Source organism: Dermacentor silvarum, chromosome 1 (genome assembly GCF_013339745.2).
Source record: "Dermacentor silvarum isolate Dsil-2018 chromosome 1, BIME_Dsil_1.4, whole genome shotgun sequence".
NCBI lineage: Eukaryota > Metazoa > Arthropoda > Arachnida > Ixodida > Ixodidae > Dermacentor > Dermacentor silvarum.
In genome coordinates, this window is record NC_051154.1 from 247,385,301 (window position 1) to 247,400,447 (window position 15,147).

Genomic DNA, 15,147 nt, shown 5'->3' on the forward strand with positions numbered 1-15,147 from the left:
AAAATCACTAATGAAATTTTTAACTAATTGCATGATGACCATATTGCAATTTACAAATTGTAGCCGTTGAGTTTGCAAGGCGGATACACTTGGAACGAATTCTCGTGATGACACCAGTTTGACTAATGAACTTATTGACTAATGAACTAATGAACTTGACTAATCGAATTGACTGATGAACTTATTAGTTAATTACTTAACTACACATATTGCAATTTATGAATTGTAGCCGGCGAGTTTGCAAGACCATTCCCGAACTTCGCGGAGAAATACATTTGCGTTCCAGTTAGTTTCTCTAACAAACCATCGCTTTATGCATTGAAGCACAAAATTAACTGGAACGCCAATGCATTTCTCCGCAAAGTTCGGGAATGGTCTTGCAAACTCGCCGGCTACAATTCGTAAATTGCAATATGTTAGTTAAGTAATTAACTAATAAGTTCATTAGTCAACTTTTCCTAATTAGTCGAATACGTGTTTTGATTTCTCCTGCTACTAATTTCCACCTCTTGGAATAACCCAACTCAACGATAAGAATTATGGCACCTGCCACAGGCGATTTTTAAAATCTCCGTAAAGCTTAACTTTGAACACCCGGTAGAATGCCTGGCATCTGCTCTCACGAACAATTCTAGCGTGATAGCATTTTTGTGAATGCGGGCCCTGTTTCATCACCAGACCTTTTCCCTTTTCATTCTTTCTCTCAATAGACATTTTTTCATAGTCGGTCAGGTAGCTTTCCTGCATTGGTTAAGCCACAATAACAATACAATACAATGCATTACAAGTTTATTTCTCTTTGTGGTACAGTTTAAACACAAAGAGCGGACGCCGAGCAAAAAGCTGCTTTTTGCAGCTTAAAAAACGCCCTGCGCCCGTAGGTCACACGTCATTCAGACAGATGCCTTCTACACACAAAATGTAGAAACAGCAATACCAACGATTGCTTAAGACTACGATTTAAAATTCACTGAGACTGACTGACATACTTGCATCGGTCAAAAACACAAGCAACCCAAATAAAATATAAATCACATATCTAACATAGACACTTCTAGGCCAATAAAACATTTGAATAAATAAAGAAAGTACTGGTATCAGTAGGACAAATAATTACTAAATATTTTCAATATTACAACCATTTGTATAAATAAAGAAATGACACCGGTGGCCGCTTTGTACGTCATTTCATATCGCTCATAAGCTAGCTTCTTTCCATTGCCTGTTTTCACAGGTCTGATTGTAGAGAAATAATTTCTAAATATTTTCAAACATATAAAGGTGGTTAATCAGCATGCCCTTTAGAATTTGTTCAACAAAAATGTTATTTACATGAAGAATATTAAGGTAAGAACAAGACCTCACTGCGGTTTTGTAAGACATATGGCGGCGACCCCTGGTGTGGAGACTGTTGGCGATATGCAATATAGTGCGAGGTGACCTTTTGCAACTTCGAAGCCCGCAGGTTCGCAAACGCAACAAGCACCGTTTTTTTTTTTTTTTTTTATAGGAACGGGATTGGACAGAATTTCGGGTATTGTGAGCAAAAAAGAAAAAAGGTATGGGAGCGGCCGCAGTTCGAAGTCGCCACAGTCGCGGCTTGAATAAGGACAAGAGTCTGTCATTGCGCGCAAGCGTCGGTTCGACACCACCCTAGAAGGAGAGGAGAACTGCGGTTTTGTACATGATCAGTAATTTGTAGGGATACAACTCGGTGACTTTGAGGATATAAAAAGCAGTGAAGTACGAGTGTGTGTACCATGCTACATTCGCGATTAGACGTATTGCTCGTTTTTGAGCAACTAGAATTTTTTTTTCATTCTGTTTCGTCATTTTGCCCCATATCGTAAAACAGTAGGAAATAATTGGTAGTCTATATGTATTATATATCAAGATCTTTGCCTGTTGAGGAAGTACGTGTCTATGGCGATTTACTATACTGTTTATTCTGTTTATTCTTTAACCTTACGCTATCGACATGCACATCCCAACTAAGTGATTCAGTAAAAACCACGCCTAGGCTTTTTACAGCTGGTACGATCTCAATTTTACTATTCCCTAAAACAAGATCAAAGTTACAGTGATGTATTCTGGTTTTTAGGTCTAAACAAAATGCCTTTAGTTTTATTTGTATTAATCTTCAAGCAGTTTTTGAGTGCCCATTGCCGCAAGTATTCCAAAAGATAATTGCCTTTATTAAATACATCTTGTTCTGTTTTACCTGAAATTAACATGGTTAAGTCATCGGCGTATGCTATGATATTTACTGCAAATGTGGCAAAAAATATCATTATTGTAAAGAGGGAACAGTAGAGGCCCTAAAATGCTTCCTTGTGCTACACCGTATCGGATGGGTGCTAGTCTGAAGAATGCACGATTGTGAACAACCATCTGTTTTCGGTGTTTCAGGTGGGACTCCAATAATCTTACGCTATTTCCTCTTATTCCATAGTGTTGGGGTCTTTGTATTAGTAGGTCGTGATTTAGGAGATCAAAAGCTTTCGAAAAGTCAAGATATAACCTGAGTACTAAAGTCAATATATATAACCTGAGTACTAATTGTTTTGTTTCAAATTCATCAATTTTATTGTCCTTATGCTTCATCAATGCTGCTTCTGTGGACATTTTCAAACCAAATTGACAATCAGATAAGACATCATGTTTCATTAAGAACTTGTTAATTCTGATATATATTACTTTTTCTAGGCCTTTTGATAACACTGGAAGAATCGAGATTGGTCTAAAGTTAGACAAGTTTGATGCATCACCCCCTTTATGGATGGCAGTAACTTTCGCTACCTGCATTTCTTTGGGAAAAACGGCTGTACCAAGAGCAAGGTTATAAATGTGCATCATCACTGGAGCTAACAAGTCGATAACATACTTAAAAGGTTTTATTTGGAATCCATCTTTGTCTTCAGCCTGTTCGAAGATTCGAAAACACTGTAATTATCTCACTTTCTGTTGTGGGAAACATGAAAAGAGAATGTGAAACACCGGGTGCTTGATGGGCGTAGTTTTTGGGAGTGCTAGAACAACACAATGTTTCAGTAATAATAATGAAAAAATTATTAAATTCATTAGACAGGTGTTCTACACTAAGTGCAAGCCCATCCTTCGTAAGCGATGTTACAATGTTTTTAGAACGGCAGTTTAGAATTTTATTCGGACAACGTATTTCTGCGAGGGCGAAGATGTGTGGGCTATGCACAATATGAATCGTACGATATATGTGTATCACACACAGAATTGCTTGGTATTGTGTTTAATGTTTAACTGTTCCCGAATTCACAGAACATTTTTTTTTCTAAAAGCGCTTTGCTATTGGCCGGCCACCTTTGCGGATATGGTCAATGTCTCAGTTAGCTAGCACCTGATTTCATGGATAGTTCGAGTTTAGGAGTGTTTTCGTTAATACAGGTTCTGCTAGTTTGGTCATCAGCATTACGTAATATTTCGGGGAAGGTGTAGGGGGTAAGAGGGGTTATTTCGAGCATAAAGGGGCTATTTCGCATAATTCTAACTACCTGCAATGCAAAGTGGTTGAAGTATAAACTGTCGTTCTTTTCTTCACCTCAGCGTAACAATACCAGTTCTGCGCATGTTCACAAGGTAGAGGAAGTTTCTTGAAGGTAAGATGACTTTGACTTCTTTTACCGCAGGGAAACCGACACGACCACATCTGCGATGAGCTGGGCTTTCTACCTCTCGGGACTCCACCCGGACAAGCAGGCCAAGGTGCACGCAGAGTTGGACGAAGTGTTCGGCACCGACCGTGACCCGCGACGTCACTAAGGCTGACGTCAACCAGCTCAAATATCTTGAGTGCTGCATCAAGGTGCGCGTACAGTACCAAACTCATCCTGAGGCTACGCCTTTAAGTAATGCATATCCTATAAACCACAATGTTTCTTCAATTTCGTAAAGTGTAGCTGGATTTGTAAAGCCGTCCACAACACCATTCTGCTCTACACCTAACATTATTCTGTGATTACAATGTTTCTAAAAGAAAGCTTTGTGGCTGACGAAAGATTTGTTTTTATCAGGGAAACGCCTTTCGCGGGTGGTCGCTCTAACGTCTCAGCTAACGAGGAGGGTAGCACACGACACTGTGAGGATGAATTTATTGAGAACTGGAAATTTAGGAACATTGAACCTACAAGTCAGTGCTGCTGAAACCCGCAAGGTGGCGGAAAAGCCTTGGTTCTGGCTTTGATCCTTTGGCCAGGAAGAAATTTTCCTAAAATGCGAAGTTTGGTTGTGAGAAACGCAGGTGGGGTTTCTTTTGTAGCTCTATGCAAGGTGGATGACAGTTTTTCCCCTTTCATGAAACTTCCTCTACCTTGTGAACGTACGCAGAAAGGATATTGTTACGGTGAGGTGAAGAAAAGAACTGACAGTATGTCCCAAGAAGACGAAAAGACAACACTGCCTTCCGTCTCTTCCATCTCCGTCAACATTCCTGTTCGTCACCTAACCGTAGCATGCGTAACAATATGCTTTTCAGAGTTTTGCGGGCAAGACATAGGCACCCATGAATCTAAGGAATCTCCTTATAGAAAATAGAGCAATGTCTACACACTAAAACAATCCCGTTACAGTTCCCGACAAAACTGATTGTTTCAACGTGTGGTATGATCTCAGCTATTGATCAGCCTTCCTGCGTGCGCTGTGACTGAATTGGAACCGTAATTACGAACTCATTGCACCATGCCAGCCTTAATTTACACTTGAGCGCTTCTCGTTGTGGTGTAGATATTCGGCCTTCATATCGTATATCGCAAGGAATAGCGCAATAGAGCACGGAGAAGAGAAGGACACGACGCAATGCATTGTTTTATTTGCGCAATTCCTTGCAATATGCCATCTTTGTCGGATAGCCTGAAGGTGTGACATGTCCTAAGCAAAAGGGGGAATTAAGTGAGTTCCTGAACTTACAGCTTGCATAAAGATATCCGAGACTCTTACAGACAGAGTAGGGTAGAAGAGAAGGTTGTCCGGAGAGGCTGTATAGCGATGTCCGTCGGATGCTAAACGTGCTGATAATCGTGCATGGCGAGCTACACTAGTTCATTTATAGAGTATGGGTGTTCAACTCATTCTGAGCCGCAGATAATAAATAGTATGCAATGCATATTTTCTATGTCTTCGGGGGCAAAGAATAAACATGCTTATTCACTTGAGCTTTACTGGAGAGGCTTATTTACGTTTCATGACACATCTGGGTGCTAAAAGCAATATTTTATTTCCAAAAGGCGACATGTTGCCTTCCACTTTTTCTCAGTTGCCACAAGTTCCTCTTTTTAATTGCATTTTATTGCGATAGCAATTATATGAACACTTCAACCGTATTTCTGCCGTCGGCGTCGCCGTGAGGTTCCGTATAAAGGTCAAGGGCGATAAAATCGTCGTATGCGCAAGTGAAAGCGCGCGGGGGACGCGCGCTATCCGGAGAGCGAACGCACGGCGGAAAGCAAACGCGACCGTCGCGCAAAAGGCCGTGGGGGTATGGGAGGGAGGGAGGGAGGCGGGGCGATGCTGTGCTGCTTCACCAAATGCTTATCTTGCAATCGGGCGCTAGGAGAACTGGCGACTCAATCTCCCACGCGAAAGCAAGAAAGCGGGAAGGCAGCGCGGGAGGGAGGGGGAGGGGACAGCTTCTCCTCCGCCAACAACTTCTCCTCTGCACAACTCCTCTGCACTTTGCCCGGCGGTGGCGGTCGCCCGCACCGTCTCTTATCTCCACACGGGTCTGACTTTTGTATGCGCTGTGCATTCGCCTCTCAGTTTCCGTTGAAGCGATAGACCGCGTGAACCTTCGCCCGCTGCGGTGGCTGCGCTTGCTGCCAGCGTTTTGACAGTCGTCTGCGGTCATTCAGTGTGATCTATTCATGTTTGCTTGTGCGCGCTGACACCACGCTTGTTAATTCAGTTAGTAAGCGAATGTGTCCAAGTTTATGCAGCCTTTCAAACTACTATCCCTACTCCGAATAGCTCTCTACTAATTTGCAATCGCAATTGATGCTTCGCCTTTCGGGCGAAACTGCGACATTTTTTTTAATTTACATAATACAGTAGGCCTTGTGGCCCAAGTAGTAGGGGCAAGGTACACTGGTAAATACACCGATGAAAATCTAGAGCCCTAATAAAATATTGCAACAAAAATTAAACCTTAAGAAAACAAACCAATTGTACTAGAACGAACAATTAGGAACGTGAGTTTGAAGTTATTCTGCAGAGTTAAGAGCAGGAAACTGCAATTGTACTAGAATGAACTATTAGGAACGTGAGTTTCAAGTTATTCTGCAGAGTTAAGATAATGAAAAGGTATGGCATCCCCTTCTTTCAAAGTTCTGGGAAAAGAACTTGCCCCTTGCACCTTGCCCTTCTTTAAGGAGGGGCAAGGTGTTTGTCCTGACAAGGTAATCAGAGAGAGTGAGAGGGTGGGAATGGCGGGTTTTTCTGGATTTAGAAAGACTTAGGTATGGGCTAGGATCTATAAAGGGTTTGCGGCGTATTAGTGAGTAAAGGAATTTCAGTCGTAGTATTTTTCGCCTCGTTTGAAGGGTGTAAAATTCATTAGTGTGCAATATATCGGTTACGGACTCTTGGAAAAATGAAAACGAATGGCTATTCTCTGTATCCTCTTAAGGGCATTACTGTTAGTTTTAGTGAATGAATCCCAAATAACGCAAGAATATTCCCGTTTAGGTCGTATAAATGTGGTATAAACTGATGACTTCACGTCAGCGGATGCATCTTTAGTCATCTAGGCGTAGTAGATAGAGTTTTCTAAAAGCAGCCGAGGGAGTGTTGGCAATATGGCTATTCCAGTTATGGCTGCTAGTAATTGTAATTCTCAGATACTTGTATTCGTTGACTTCAGTCATGGGCTCTGGGCCAATGGAGTAGAAAAATTCATAGGTATTTTTGTTAATCATACGTGGGAGCACAGATTTGTCAGAGTTTATTTTCACCCCCTATTTTTTGCTACACTATAGAATACCGTTCAAGGCTAAATTAAGTGCTAGTTCATCATTACCTGTATCAACGTCGTTAAAAATGATACAATCGTCGGCAAACAGACAAATATTCAAGGGGCATCTATTACGTCGACTATGTCATTACAATAATAAGTAAATGTAGTGTGCGAAGCACGCTGCCTCGAGGAATGCCAGAGGTTACCGGAAGCGGATGAGACCATTTCCCATCACTTACTACGTACTGATTTCGACCCGTTAAGTAAGCAGAGACCCAGGATTGAAGAAGCTAGGAAGACTAAGGAATTCTAATTTGAAAATTAATTTGTCGTGAGGAACTACATCGAAAGCCTTTCGATGGAAAGGCAGCCACTCGAAAGAATTGAGCAGGTGATTTAAGCACAGGGTCGAGAAACGCCAACATTGCGGTTCAATTCATTGATGGCCGTCAGCGAAAAAAAAAACAAGTAAATCTTAAACAGGCCTTTTCGCCTCTCTTGTAGGAGACTCTTCGCCTGTTCCCTTCGATACCACTGATTGGACGCCACCTGGAAGAGGACTTGGTTATTGGTAAGTTTGAAGCTTCTTTTTTTTTCATTATCCCAATGCCCCTCTGAGAAGCTCACGCAGAGGGCTGCGTCCTTTCGTGTAAGTTGAAACAGTGGAAACAAAGAAATGCAGCACTGGCAAAGCCGCAAGAAAATTTCTCATTCATTTAGGACCAGTAATTGCGACTAGAGTTGTATGCAATATACAAGTTTTTTTTTTCTTGTCATCGCAAGCTAAAACACACACTACACATGCAATCCCACGTGCAAATTGAAGGCGCGTAGGCTGAGCATTTGCGCGTTTAAAATAATCACGAGGACACGTGGGGTAGACAAAAAACATATATGTGCAATTGCCTCACAAGGGTGTTTTGCCGCACAAGCGTCCTCCACGTGTTTTACCTTGTGCGCCGATGTGCCAGCCGACTCAGCGTGTTTGCTTTCGTTTGGAGAAGACATTGTATGGTAATGCAGTGACGCGGTGCGAAGCCTTTCATCTTGAGACACGTCTGCATCACAAAGCGGGCCAGAAAGCGTGATCGCCACGCAAACGTGTACCTGAAGGATTGCATTTGCAGAGAAGAGAGAAAACGAAGGGGCCCGCTTTCGGAAGTTACCAGTCCATCCTGTACAATTTAGCGCTACAGGCAGTATAGTTTGCTTCCTGTAAACTATATCACTGGGAGGGATTATTTTGTAAGACTTCGAGAAGGCGGTGTCCGTCTGCCTTAGAACGCCGTAACGCCTTATAAACAGACTGCGTCACGGTGAGTTTATAAGGATATAGGAAAGCAAACTCACGTGAGCAGGGAGAATTTCACATGCATGAAATTCCACTAAAAACTACCTGCGACTATGAAATAGAGAGAATGCATCAGTGAAAACTGAGAAGGTTGGCCAAGTTGCATGCTTGGCATGCTAGTCCAGATGCTAGTGATGAAGTACAAAAGACATGCGAGGACAGGGATAAAGCGTTGCACTACAAAAACGAAAAATTTAGGTAGGCTTTCATGCTACACTTGAGCGAGACGTATACGAGAAAGCATGTGAGGAGTGCCTTTTTGTGTCTCTATATGTGGCTCACTTGTGTTTAATTTCTTGTTTCTCCTGCTCACTGTCTATGATATACCAAGTCATCATGGTTCATTCTTAAGTGCCAATTAAGCGACCGCCGAATACGCCGCATGCCACCCACTCAAGCGCCATGTGTGGAACTTGAGCGGGTGTGTACCGCGGAGCCCGACGTGTGAGTACGACGGGGCTCTGTGCGCACCGGGCCGCGGCTCACGTAACAACCCGGTACACATAGAGACATCTTGTACTGTAGATGCGCGTTACCCAACCGTCTCGTTACTCTCCCTCTCTCTCTCTCTATTGGTGCCTACGCTTCACCACACACAGAGCTTCCGACCTAGCAGCGCGTCTCTCGGGCCCTTCGGTACTTCGATGGCATCTATCGCATCCTAGCATAGCAACCCAAAACGCTCGGGAGTAGTAGCCAAACACTCCGGCCGCTGCTCGGGAGGGTCGGCCTACATCATGGTGTGGGTTTACATTGCGACAGCAGTTAATAAGCTCCAGAACTTTGTCAGAACAGGAGCGACAAGGGTGAAAGCGACTGTTTAGCAAATGTACAGCTGCCCAATCAGAAACCGTTCTTATACAGAGACAAAAAGCCTTATGAGCCCCGGATTGAAAAATGATCTCGAATTCACAAAGCGCCTCGTGCGGATGGGCTGTTTGCCATTGGCTAGCCACCTGCGCTAAGAATAAGTCCGACGTCCCCATCTGCTGGCACCTGCGCATGCGAATAGCTTTAGGGCAAGAAAATGTTTTGTGAAAACGTACTCTGGGCCGGTATTCACAAAAAGCTCTTACGCTAGAATTGTACGTAAGAGCAAATTTCAGCCAATCCTGATGCTGCACGAATTATTAGCGAAGGTGGCCGGCAATTGGCAAAGAGAACTAACGAACGCAAAGCTTAGTGAATTCAGCCACACATACGTATTCGCGCTCTAGGCTGCTAAATAGTTTATGTACTTAAAGCGTTCCAATTAGAAAAGCGCAAGAGCATTCGTAATTTTTCTTATTTCCTAGAGGAGAACTTTGATCACGAGAAAACAAGATCCATGAGCGTGTGCATACGAAAGTCAAGCCATGGATATTAGCCGTTGACGCGTTCGACCGTTAGTTTTGAAGTAATAACTAATTATTTCTCTAGATATAGTGCACTAGCATGGCGCTCTTTGTTCATATCTGGCTATTGCGCCACGAAACACTACACATAATCATAGATAGAGTGCCCGCGTTCTGACGAACGACAGTTAAAGACCATACGCCACTCATAATCTGATTGAAACTCTATCTTTCTTTTCTCTACGTGTTGCTGCGATTGTTAACAGTGATTCAGGATGTCAAATAGTCCTTAATATCCGCTTCACAGGACACACACCAACTATTTATTATATCAAAAGACCATAACTATGCTCGAGGTCACTCGTTTTGATCTCCAATAGCACCGTTTCACATAGACAGTACTCATTAATGTTTACTGCGCTCTACAGCTCTGTGAACTTTGAACCAACGGGCAATGAAAGCGAACGCCCGAAAAAAACGGCGTCGTGTCTACAGATACTCCCCGTAACACCCATGATTTACCCGGATTACATGCTCGCGCTTTCTTCTGCCCTTTTTCAGACGGATACCGAATCCCGAAAGGTGCTAACGTCTACATCAACCTGTTCAGTCTGCACCAGAACCCTAAGTACTTCAAGGACCCCCAATCATTCATTCCCGAGAGGTTCCTGACCGAAGAGTTCACCGCACGCCACCCGTATTCGTACCTACCTTTCTCTGGGGGCCCCAAGAATTGCATAGGTTTGTACTGCATTTTTACAAACAACGCGATGCAAACTTGTGCTTCTGCGGTGATGTAAAAAATTGTCGTTGCTGCCACATTACAGGGAGCAGAAAGTAACGTTCGCCGATCATTCAGCACCTATTATGACGCTCGTTCTCTCAGAAAAGTGAGTAATGGGGCTCGTTGTTGGGCTGAACTAAGCCGAACGGATCACTTGGAATGACGCACACAGACTTCAGAAACACAGATTATTCATTTTTCCTCCTTCTTTCTTGATTGAAATTTAAATGCTCGAATCCAACAGGAATTTATCCTGCGCATGCAAGCTCCATTCAAGCCACTTGCAGTATACGTTGGTGGAGCGGGGACCATCAATAATGAAATCAATTGTGTGTGTGTTTTTTTTTTCACCAAGTCGAAATTTGATTGCATACACAAGCACAAGTTATAGTGTGCACAAGACGCCTGGATGGCCGCACGCAAACCGCTACCTTTATATAACTTCAGCAAGCAATAAGCAGGAATGAAGGTTGCTGACAGGATTGCACGTACCGTGTATAGACATTAGGCCAACGAAGAAGGCTCCTCAGGACATAAAATGAGTGATGATACAGGCTGTCGTAGGCCACTTTCCTTCATTGAGCTTTCCATCACACTGACCTTGCATCACATAGGACTACACATAACTTAAACCACGCTCCTCTACCGCATCCGCGCAGGGTCAGCGCAAACTTCAGCTTGGCGGTTCAAGACAGGACTTAGCGCATCATCCTCGTGTGTGCACTGTTCAAGCTCTATGGGACGTTGACCGTTATTTATTAGAACGTCCTCAATTTGATACCCAACGTAAAGTTTTAATAAAATGGACAAGTGGCATTTTGTTACCGCGAGAGCATTGGATATTTACGCGGGAAATGTTTCGCTTCTCTTCAAATTCATCTGCGATATAGGTGGAGTAAAGAGAGCTAGAAGGGCGAGGTGGGGTGGATAGCGTCCGATGGACGATGCACCCCGTTGAAATTCGTTTTCGCCGTTAGTCTTGCTTGTATACGTTCTGACGAGCTTAGGTTCTACCTTGCTTAGCAAGCGGCGCTCACGCAGAGCCTGTGTCTAGCAACACTCGTCTTCCTTCTCGTACTACTCTTCTAGAAGCAAGAAATGAAAGCAATTGGTAGTTTTCATTCCCCTTGTGCAGCGTACTATTTGTGTCGTTGCAAGCCATGTTCCATGACTTTTACTATAGAGCCGAATTTTTCGGTTTCAATAATTTGGGGGCGAAGAGGAAGGCAGAAGTGCCGAGAGGAGGCATTGTGCCGGAAGCACGACATCCACGTGAGCATCACTGCCTCGTTTGTCCGATCTCTTCCTTTCCCTTTCGCGCGTTGTCTTTTGATGCCGGAGCAATATGTGTGAATAAACCGTGCACATCTTGCTTTAAATTTTGAAGCCTAGGTAGATTCGGGTACAAACAGAAAGCACGCGCATGAAGCTCGCATGCGCACGCAAATTACTCCACAAGTACGCCGTCGCATGCCTTTACCTGACATAATTAAAACTGCCAAATGCGCTCGCGCTGGCTAAGTGTCTATGGCGCTGCGCTGCTGAGCACGATGTCGTGGGTTCGATTCCCTGCCGCGGAGGGCGCATTCCGATAGCGCCGAATGCAATGATTCCTGCGTACCGAGTTTTATGGGCAAGTTATATAGCCACCGGTGGCCAAACATAATCCGTATGCCTCCTCAGCGGCGTCCCTTACTGTGCAGTTTCGGGAAGTTAAAAGCCACAATTTAATTTAAAATCGAGAAATCGTACTCTCACATTTACGTGCCCGTTACTGGCTAGCAATAGGCGAAGCTCACACCGCTTTGATGACATTGTTGTCTACTTTTTATTTGTTCGTATTTCTCTATAAACTATTTGTTTTCATGTTGCTTACTTCTACAAATCAGTACATACGCACATATCGCTCACTTACAACAGCAGGATGTATTTCCAACTTGTGGAATCAATATTGGCAAAAGGAAATGACGAAAGACAGATTGCCCATCACCGCCTATACTGTGCCCTATACTTCTACTTTTTGAAGACTGAGTGGACACCTTGGCACCTATTGTTGCGGCTGCGGTTGCAAGCCCGTGTTTGAAGATAATGCCATTGTTAGTAAACATGACAGCCAAATCAGGTGTGAGAATATAAAAGCCGCGGAGATTGTGCGCATGGGCAGCGTGTGCGTGAGTGTGCCTTCGGTTTCCCCGACCAGGAAAGAAGTCGACTTTATGACGTTATGGTCTTCAGGAAGAAGAAAAAGCCAAATTTTCTTGTGATGTGGTTGTTCGGTTGGTTTTCATGCTAGATCGTGTTTTGCCATAAGGGGGGATTACGTGACAAGGTGTGGCATGATTGGCAATCTATCTTTCGTCCCTTTCTGTTCTTGTGTTTTCCAGGATTTAGTTTAATAATTTAAATTATGAGATTTTATGTGCGAAAACAACGATATGATTATGAGGCATGCCGTAGTAAGGGACTCCGGAATAAATTTCACCACCTGGGGTTGTGTAACGTGCATGCAATGCACGGTAAGCGGGCGTTTTTGCATTTCACGAGCGTTTTGCCCCCCCCCCCCCCCTAGAAATTCGACCGCCGCTGCCGGGACTTGATCATGCACCCTTGGGATTAGCAGCGCAACGCCAAAGCAACGACGCCCCTACGGCGAGAGATTTATGTTACATGCTTGGGGGAGGAGGCGGAGGAGGCACATTGCTTGCTGCAGGGAGACTTAGCCTAGCAATAGTTACAGGCAATTGCCCTGCCTGCACGCCACCTCTCAACCACGATATTGTCTGAAACGCTTCACAGTCCAGCTAACAACATAAGATATAAAAAAAAAACAAGTTGACCGGGCGCGTTTTTCGAACCATGACCACTGACACAGCTCACCATTCACTTTCCAAACATGTATCACGGAGGAGCTTTAGGAGTAACCCAAGCATCTCCCTTCTAAATATCCAGTGTCCTCGCGGGAACATATCACTTACATTGGGTATGGTGCCGTCTTGTGCTTGAGTTTATCTATTAATACGTTATGTTCTGTTTCAAATTCAGGGCATTTTAATATGTAGTATTCAATGTCACCAAGAGCTTGACGTTGCACATACACCGATGATCGGCCAAGTCCCGTCTTGCACCGCCAAGCTGGAGTTTGCGCTGACCCTGTACGGATGCGATATAGAAGAGCGGCATCAGTTCAGTTAAGACCTTTAATCACACTAGGTCGATGCAGTGGAGACCACAATGAATGAAAAAGGATTAAGATGGTCATCTTCATATCTGTTTTTGCATCCTGGGGAGCCTTTTTCGTTGGTTTGAATTGCAGTGCTTCGCGCGCCAGACTGTCAGCAGACTGTTCGCCGGTGTGGGAAGGTACACACTGGAACGCGATGGTATTTCCGACTTTCTGCAATTAGCTAGCAGCATCTAATGTACGCTTAATGCACTTGTCAAGGGTAAACCCCCGCATTAATAGTAGCAGCGCAACCTTGCTGTTCGAAAAGGGACTACACGCTGAGGCTGATAGGAATTCCGTTTTCGCAAGGCGGCTGCAATGGCGGAACTTTCACATGTCGTAGAAGACATGACTCGGTTATGTCTGGTAGCCCATTAGACATTGAGAGTAGGTATCACGTACGCCCCTGCACTAGCTGCATTCTCTTCGACAACAGAGCTGTAGGCATACAAATGGAAATATCTGTCATACATCCTGCCGAGTTGCTCTACCAACAAAGATTTTGCCTCAGCTACAGGTGTAAGGCGCTTGGTGCAATATCCACCTCCTTGCATCTCAACGTCCGCTCTTGCAAATGTGGCGCCTCAGGGATACAGACAGGAAGATCACTTCTCCAGAGATGTCGGAGGCGGACAGAATCTAGCGTCTTTGTGGCACTCAACAAGTTTCGTGTATATGTACTTGGCCTACAATTTGCAAAAAAACATTACACTGCCAGGAACCGCCGTGGTCGTATGAGAGTGTGGAATGTCAACTTACAAGCTTGGAAGTAAGTCGTCCAATTGCAATTTAGCGCTCTGTGTTTATATGTGCTGCTTCTTTTGTGCTCTGCGATTGTTGCGCTGTCAGCAAGTAAATTATTCCAACTTGCCTGGTCTTCAAGATTAGCAACAATCAATGTGACCGGCATGCTTTTTCCCACCCAACAGCGTCATGGAATGCCGTTAACAGAGGTAGTTCAAAATTATATCAGGGCCACCTCTAGAAGTAAACACTGTATGGCACAAGAGTTGATACATTCCTGATGTCGTTGCTCACTTCCCAGGCCAGCGATTCGCCCTTCTGGAATCCAAGGTGATCATGGCTAAACTATTGCTCAAGTTCTCGGTCGAGTCGACGCGCCCGCTTGACCAATTGCGAGTCAGCTACGAAGTCATCGTGAAAGCCCGCGGAGGACTGCGCGTCTGGTTTCGGAGGCGCCCTCCGGTCAGCGACAAGTGGCAGGTGTCATCAACGTGAAGACAGAGCCTTTTTCCTGCACTACGTATTTGTATATTATTTGTACCGCGTTACTACTTGTACCTCTTTTCGCACTATTCTTTGTTCCATGCTAGAATAGATGTGGCGCCAATCTAGGTTTTTTTTCTTTGTTTTAGTTTTCCTGTGTTTGTATATATCAGGGGAATTGAATGAAATCCAATAAATCCTTTGGATGGGGAGAATGAAGGACGTCTGAGTACCTTTCTCTCCACTGTC

At 44.1% G+C, this 15,147-nt stretch overlaps 2 protein-coding genes across 7 annotated transcripts in view; both read left to right on the top strand.

Moving 5' to 3' along the window:
* Window positions 1-15,147, top strand: part of LOC119437021 (cytochrome P450 4C1-like) — a 212,154-nt gene that overhangs the window by 140,086 nt on the left and 56,921 nt on the right. The window lies entirely within an intron of this gene.
* LOC119438566 (cytochrome P450 4V2-like) lies at window positions 3,560-15,105 on the top strand. The gene is given in 5 exon segments (XM_037704790.2): window positions 3,560-3,780; window positions 3,782-3,838; window positions 7,484-7,550; window positions 10,226-10,405; window positions 14,717-15,105. Coding segments are annotated over 5 exon segments (591 nt in total). The 5' UTR covers window positions 3,560-3,687; the 3' UTR covers window positions 14,911-15,105.